Raw genomic sequence first — 8,202 nt, 5'->3', positions numbered from 1 at the left:
TCGTTGATCCAAAAAAAAAAAAAAAAAAGCAGGCACGAGTCACAAAACAAAATTGACTTCAACTCACTTCAGCTTTGCGCTTGAGAGTTAAATGTTGATCTAATTCTAATGAATTAAATGGTACAGTATTATGAGGAGTCATTTGAAAAGCTTACATTTGTTTGGGGGAAATTACCCGTCAAAGAGAACAATGTCTAAAATATGTTGTTTATCCTACAAGACTTACTTTTGACATTGAGATACATGGACTTGCTGACATCAGCCCCAACATCATTGCTGACTCGACAAAGGTAGAAGCCACTGTCTTCTTCCAGCACATGTTTGATGAGCAAAGAGCCATTGACCAGCACTTCGATGCGAAAGCCTGAGTTGAGGGCGATGGGTTTGAATTGAGGGACTCCAGCACCTACGGGAAAAGAAATAATTGTTATTACCTTGTTCTTTCTATAGAGATATGAAAAACAACCAACCAATCTGGTGGGCTTCAAAGCAGGGAACCTCTCAGTTTGCATTGTCTGGCCTCTTGTGGTGAGGCAGAACGGTCAATGAAAGCATTTGGTTGCAGTGTTGTGTCAGTGAGGCAAAGGAAATAGGAAGTCAGGCGAGAAACATCATGATTTCGGCGCTATTTGACTGTCGCCGCTTGACAGCCCCGGGGCAGTTGTGTTTTTTGCACCTGTAGTGGGCAGCATTTTTCACAGCCCCATTTTGTTCAGCGGACATGTCGGCGCTATTGGACAGTCTGCATTCGTGCGGCTGGATGGATGGCTGGGGGCGCTGAGCATGACGAGAGAGGCGCGTCGGCGCGCAGCGCGGGTGCATGTTGGAAACTGAGAGTCGCTACTTGAAATTGAAGTGGATCTAAATAGGAGAGGAGAAGTGAACCAATCCCTTATTTTTTCCATCAATGGACGCTACAGCTTCTTGTTTACTTTCGAATGTGATACCCGTTTTGAGCATGACGTCTCTGATCTACTGGTGAAAGGAGACTTTGATTCTCTCCTCTTTCATCTCTCGTTGCTTCAAACAACAAAGCGTATGCAGGAATAGTGGTTTCGATTGTATGACTACCCTTGTTTTATGTTATGTGTCCTGTTATATTATTTTTCGATTATTTTGTTGTTTTATGTCACCTGTTCTGTCAAAGCGCTTTGTTACAGCTGCAGGTGCTGTGAAAGCGCTGTATAAATACAGATGTATTGTCTTGTTTTTCACCTGTTTGAGCAATTTAACGGGTGAGGGCGCTGCACAATTGCACACGCGCGCAGTTGAGAGGGGAGATTGCCTCTGTACATTTTCTTACATCCAAAGAAAGGTCTTACTTTTATGCATGTGGTTCTCATCTCTCAGCCCTCATTTAGATTTAAGTGGGTGGGTTGTACATTCAACCTCATGGCGGTGGATGTTACTGTATGTCATAAGTGCAAACTGGTGGCCCGGGGGCCAGATCTGGCCCGCCACATGATTGAATGTGGCCCGCAAAAGCAAATCGTGAATGTCAACCTTGAATAATGAATAATCAACCAATGAATAATCTCTGAACACTTTTCATTAGCTTCTGAGTTTGAATTTAGTTATCCATCAATTTGTTGTGTTTTTTAAATAATATGAGGTGAACACACATTTATATGCTTTCACAGTAATAACGACCTTGTGAGGGAAAACATAACTATGATGTGGCCGACGACGAAAATGAGTTTGGCACCCCTGCTGTATGTCTGTTATTAAGCTTGTAATTATAGCAGTCTTGCTCAAGGATGAAAAATATGCACACCATAACCACAATAACTTGTTTAGACATGTGTGCTGTAGGCTATATGAGCACGAAGGCATGATGTGTGTGTGTGTGTGTGTGTGTGTGTGTGTGTGTGTGTGTGTGTGTGTGTGCGTGCGTGCGTGCGTGCGTGCGTGCGTGCGTGCGTGCGTGCGTGTGTGTTTACCTTTGGAGTATTCCCATTGGATGGTAGGAACAGGATAGCCTTCAGCTGAGCAGTTCAGAATTACAGCTTTACCATAGATGCCATCTTGGTCTTTTGGTTGCACAACAAATTTCGGAGGAACTGCAAATCAAGATAAATAATAAAATTAGAAACAGACTCAACTCAATCTATTGGTCTTGCAATGATAGGGATCATTCACTGTTTTTAAATTACATGATGGGAACTCCAGTGGCGTGATGTGATTCATTTCACAAAGACAGATTTTAGTGTAAATACAAAGAGTACATTGCTGACGAGCAGAGTAGGCTAACGATGTTTCTGTATTGAGCTGCTTTGGCGCTACACACTGAACGTCACACATTGGTAAACACGAGAAGAATGCACACATCAATATCTGTCATTAAGTCCTGTGAGATCATGTTTTGCGCCGCTCACCTCGGACAATGAGCTGACTCTGATGCTCCACGGCCGCAGCCTGGTTGCGTGCGATGCACGTGTAGTTGCCGTTGTGCAACAAAGTGAGATTGGAGATGCGGAGAGAGCTGGTGAAATCGATGTTGTCAATAGTTACTCCAAGGCTTGCCGGGATTGGCCGACCGTCCTTTTGCCAGGTGATGAAGACCGGCTGGTCGCCCGACATGACCACGCAGGGGATGAAGACTCGTTGTCCGATGGAAAACCGAGGGAACTCAAATGGGTGGATGGTAGGCGGGACTGTGGAAAAGAAATCCAATTTTTGAGGTTTTGAACTGAAGGAGGAAGCAACTCATAATTATCTCTTCAACAAAACATTAAACCGCTAATTGGCAAATAGCCTCTGAAGCATCTGATTCTCTCTTTTCTTGCATACATACGATACTTATTCTAACTCTCTGTGGCTCCCCGGGGACACCGCAGCCATCATGAGAACCAGATGAAAATTAATGATTTTGAATAACATTGAAATTAGCACCACTTCAACGCTTATTTAATTCACAACAAAATGGACATAATGGACTCCTGGGGACTCCCTCTCTGCAGCGGCGGAATGCAAATCAGCCCCGAGGCAAATTAGCTGGGGGAATGTCGCGTCGTCGATGCTGTGTGATTCCACTCTTGCAAGCTCGTTAGCACGTCAAGACCCGCCTGAGAGCATGAGAGAGGGAAAAGTGTGTGTGTGTGTGTGGGGGGGGGGGGAGTTTGCCTATCCAACATTTGAAATTATGCAGTGTCATCGAAGAAAATAAAAAAAGGCCGCGTGAGGTTATCATCATCTGGCTCTGCTCGGCACTACTGAATATTCAGATGAACTTGATAAACTGGCTTGGAATGATGGATATGGTGCTTTGCTATCAGTGACAGGATTTATTTTTTTTTACAGTTTGTCACACATTAGCATACCCCCGCCCCACCCCCCATACACGTCTGAGTACGAATGTGAAAGCATGACACCGCAGTATAAAACCTGCTCATATTACCGTATTGGCCCGAATATAAGACGGTGTTTTTTGCATTGAAATAAGACTGAAAAAGTGGGGGTCGTCTTATATTCGGGGTCTAGACATTGTACCCATTCACGATCCTAGATGACGCCACATATCATTGAAGCGAATGCTGAACTTGACTCCCCAGGCCAAAGCGAACCCCTGTCACGAAGAATAAAAATAAAAATAGCGGTGGCACAAAGAAAAAAAAAATAGCGGTAAGAAAGAAAAGAGAAGAAAATAATAGAAGAGATAACAGAAAATGAAGAAACGTAGCGACAATCTGGAGAAATGTGGGTCGAAGATCGGCCAGGTTAACCGGCAGCTGAGGAGAAGTTATGGTGTAAACTTCAAGATGCTTTGTCTCTCAAATATATTGTTATAATCATTTGTTTCAGATGTACTGTAATTATTTTCTGTATAAAAATTAATTTGGTGTTCAAAAAGTCTTTTTTCAAACTTGAGTCTTGAAAGAGAGGGGGTCGTCTTATAATCAGGGCCGTCTTACATTCGGGCCAATACGGTATTATTGGCGGATATTAAATCCTGGGGATGAAAAAGTGAAACGTGTACACTCTTCATTTGACATATCAGATTGCTAACAATCGCGATGGATTCACTTCATGTTAGTGCGACTTGACTGGCATCCAATGTTGTGCGTGCAATGACCAGATCAGCTGCAATCCATACCTTTCACGGTGACATAGACGCTTTGGTGTGTGGAGAGCTGAGGCTGCACGAGCACATTGCACGTGTATTCGCCTTCATCCACGTCCTTCTGCACATCAAACAGCTTCAGGGTGCCGTTGTTCTCGAAAGCCCGCTGACGGTGGTTGTACGGTAGCAAATTGGAGTCCTTGTACCATTTGATGGAGTAGTAAGGGTAGCCGATGACGCGGCAATGAATATACATATCCCGCCCAGCGATAGCAGTGAGGTTTTTCATTGGTCTGATGCTGGCAGGCCCTTGAAGGACACATTGGAGAGACGACCCTCTTAAATTGATTTTGAGGCAGGGGGTTGCTGTGCAAACGTTAGCTGTATTCCGTGTTTGGAACGTACCACGAATTTTACATGCCTTGATTCATTCTGAGTGTGGAGAATTCCGAGATCCATTACGGAGAACAACATCATAAATTCGTTTTTCATCATGTTATATAAGAATGTTCAAAAACAATCAAAGTATGGCAGCAATTTTGAGCTTTCGTAATCAACCGTTTAACTTCAACCAGTAGCGTGTTTGGAGCTTGGGCACGTTCTTGTTTGCTAGTCTCTTTCGAACGATTCAGGAGGTAACGATGTGAAACGTAGTCATTACGCTTCCTTCTTCAATGGCACCTTTGGAGAAAAATCTTCACTGCTTGACTGCATTTGGCAACCCATTCGGCGTCACTTTCAGATTGCCCCATTTAGCCTTAAATCATGCACCGATGAACACAATCAAGTTAAAGCCATTGGTGGGTCGACAGCAAGCTTCTGCAATCGAGAACCACTCATGTCCATGCATCAGGCACGGAGAGCTCGAATGTGCCAATATTACTGCGACACGACTACCGCGATCCAGTGAACCGTGTCCCTGCAGAGAGCAGATAGCTCTGCCGTCATACACCAGCGTAAAGTAAATCACCCTAACGGTGTCCCGATATAAACCTATCAGCGGGAGCTGGGGAGGCTGCGCGCTATTCAAAAAGATAATGCTGTCAGTAGTGACTGATGATCGAAAGTGCATCTACTCAAAGCTGTGCTGATGGAAAAAAAAAAATCGGCTCAACCGAAAACAGAATTCAAATATTCGTCCAATTAAAAAAAAGGATATTTTCGCAGAATAAATCAAGACATGTTGATGTGTATATGTGATGGTGGGTTGGAAGAGTTGATCTGACAAGCACCTCTTACGTTTATTCGCGCCTGGTAGGAGACGGCCCCTGCGGAGTTATTGCAGATGCAGCGATACACCCCTCCATCGGGGACCTGGGCCTGGCTGATGTTGAGGTGGCTAACCACGTGGCCTTCGGTGTTGGTGTAGTAGGAGATGCGATGGCGGCTGTCCCGTATTACCGGCTCGTCATCTAGCGTCCAGCTCACCCTGGGTTCCGGCGTGCCCTTCACCGTGCACGATAGCGACACAAACTCATTGATGCTGTAGACCTTCTCGTTAAAAGAAGCCAGAATCTTTGGTGTACCGTCTGGGTAGCAGAAGCAGAGAGAAAAGGCAATGTCAACATGATAGCAAATTATAACACTGGCAAACATTTTTTTTATTTATTTTTTTGAGTGCCGAAGATATTTTTTGGCTGGTGGGTCAAAAAAAAAAAAAAAAAAAAAAAAAAGACTTACTTGAATGTACTTTAATGACACTTACTTTGAATTGGCTGTCGTTTTGGTAATATCAATAATTTTTGACAGTAAATTGACTGATACTTAATACGCTCTGACAGTTTGCCAAATTCAATTTGATCATGACTAAAAGTAGTGTTGGTGCCTGGACATCACCTGTTTGCACTCTTAATAATGCCTAATTTTCTGAATTTTGGCTTGATTTTTCACATGAAACATAATTTGCAGATAGAAGGCTCTCGCCGATACCGATTGCAGTCTTTCCCAAATGCGCATCAATAAAATGAATGAATACTCTTTGGACATGCTTGCAAAGTTGTAATGTCATAACTTCCGTATTCATAACACTTTTACCAAACATATGGAATATCTCGAAAACTAGAGCCAATTCGGATGTTGGAAACAAATTCCTTGGTTGTATCGTTGGATGATTCTGATTCTTATATTGGTGCGACACACATTGCAGCAACCCAATTCCTCTCTTTCTGCTCTGAGTAAAAAATCAAAAAAACATTAGTTGGGTTCAAGCGGATGTTTACATGAGGCTGTACATACATATTCACAAACACTAGACAGTATGGTGGTAGATCATTCATTTTAAACAAGAAAGGAAAAAATAACAATACAGTATTGGGCATGATGGGGATGATTCTGACCTTCTAATATGACCTGGACAAAGTCCTGTGCAGACATCTTGCCATGTCTGGCAAAACACTGATATGCACCTCCATCGCTTTTGGCCATCCCGGCCATGACAAGGTTTTCTCTGTTTTGGCCTGTCATGCGGACGCTGTTACTGGGGTAGATGAGCTCGCCGTTTCGGTACCAAGACAACTGGTACTCCTCTGAACCGGTGACAGCGCAGGTGAGTGAAACCTGGCTGCCAACGCTGCCCTTCACCTTCCGCGGGCTCACCACAACTTTTAAGGATTCTGTAAATTGGAGATGGTCAATTGTGAAAAGAAATCTGCACAGTGTAGAACAAAAATAGTCATTGAAAAAGTCACATTTGCAAAGAGGCACATTCACCTTGCAGGTCTGCTTATCAGACATCTCAAGCGAACAATGCAGCAGAATGAGCATAGACGACAGCATACTAATTGCATAAATGCAAAAATAAACACGTTTGGCAGGTCAACAGTGTCCGATGTATATCTACGTTATTGGCACAAAGAAGTTGCGTCACAATTATTCCACTGAGGATCATCATACCATTTGTCAAGTAAAATGTTCAAATCCGAAACATTTTCAACCAATTCCACCATGCAAGAGATTGTTTGGAAGAAGAGGTGATCTTAGTTCACACCAGAGTTTGGATTTCTGTGGTCACAACTCAAGCGTGATGAACCAAATTAAAGAGTGGTAGTGTGGAAGTGGCCTCAGGGTGCACTTAGAGCAAGCCAGATCTATTGTGTCCTGCTTTGGTGTGGTTACCGCTCCCTTTGCTGACCGCCGCTGGCTCGGACTTACACGTGTTTTTTTTGTGCAGGTTTCGCTTATTGTCAGTCATTCTGTTTACGTCTATTAAGCGAGGTTGTGGCGATCATTAATCAGTTTTGGGAGAAACACTCAATTGATTATAAGACGTGCCCGCATTGCACGCCTGTCCTGTACGTCCTCATTCCTAACTTTTTGGCTTAGTTTGAGTCTTTCAGGTTAAGTCTAGAATGCAACATGGCTTTTAATATTTATTAGGTGTTTGGTCCTTCTGTATATCATCTTAACCCTTTCAGGGACAGCGGTTACTAAAGTGAACAGCTTATCATGTTATCAGGTTACAGGGTGCATGAAAGGGTTAAAGTAGGATCTGGTTTGGTTGTTGGATTCATGTTTTTGGCGCCTATTTGCTCAAATCAATCCAGAGGAGCATTTGTGAGGTCTGACAGTTACAGATGAATGAGGTGGCTTCAGAAGTCATCTTGAAAGTATTCACTCTGTTTTTGTGCCAGAAGTGAGAGTGTTTTTCCACCTCCAAACATTTCAAAATGTTCCCAGACGGGTGGCGGCTGCAACTCCATATTTACCGTATTTTCCGCACTATAAGGCGCACCGAAAAGTCTTCCATTTACAGAATTTATTCAGTGATTTCCTCGTTTGTGAATACAGTACACAACAAAGAAATAAATAACAAACACAGTCCAGTTTCCTACATTTTACTCACATCTGATCATTCCATTGGAGCTACGCTCAAGGAAATGCCAAAATAAACTCTGTAGGGGGGATATAGAATTTATTTGGTGATCTCCTCGCTTGATTTTCTGTTTTGATGCATTATTTTCAATTTTCGTAGTTTCATTGAAGTAGTCGTTAATTTACGTTTTTTGGAGGTGGTCATGAACGCCTCTCGAGTCAAACGGAAGGAGTATAGCTCCATCTAGTGGATGCATTGTAGATTGCGCTTTCTAATCCAGTGCGTCCAATATATGAAAAAAAAATCAAAATAGGCCATTCATTGAAGGTGC

General features: G+C 43.1%; 1 protein-coding gene across 3 annotated transcripts in view; it reads right to left on the bottom strand.

Moving 5' to 3' along the window:
* Positions 1-8,202, bottom strand: part of dscama (Down syndrome cell adhesion molecule a) — a 93,740-nt gene that overhangs the window by 28,607 nt on the left and 56,931 nt on the right. For all 3 annotated transcript variants that reach the window (XM_019895306.1, XM_019895308.1, XM_019895307.1), the window contains exons 6-11: positions 6,397-6,672; positions 5,293-5,589; positions 4,094-4,369; positions 2,376-2,654; positions 1,941-2,060; positions 227-406 (exon numbers count right to left, since the gene is read on the bottom strand). In XM_019895306.1, the coding sequence (XP_019750865.1) occupies positions 227-406; positions 1,941-2,060; positions 2,376-2,654; positions 4,094-4,369; positions 5,293-5,589; positions 6,397-6,672 (1,428 nt within the window). The remainder of the gene's footprint in view (positions 1-226; positions 407-1,940; positions 2,061-2,375; positions 2,655-4,093; positions 4,370-5,292; positions 5,590-6,396; positions 6,673-8,202) is intronic.

This window comes from Hippocampus comes, unplaced genomic scaffold (assembly GCF_001891065.2).
Source record: "Hippocampus comes isolate QL1 unplaced genomic scaffold, H_comes_QL1_v1.1 scaffold177, whole genome shotgun sequence".
Lineage (NCBI taxonomy): Eukaryota > Metazoa > Chordata > Actinopteri > Syngnathiformes > Syngnathidae > Hippocampus > Hippocampus comes.
Note: the sequence above shows the minus strand (reverse complement) of the source record. Positions and strands in the feature narration are given on the sequence as shown.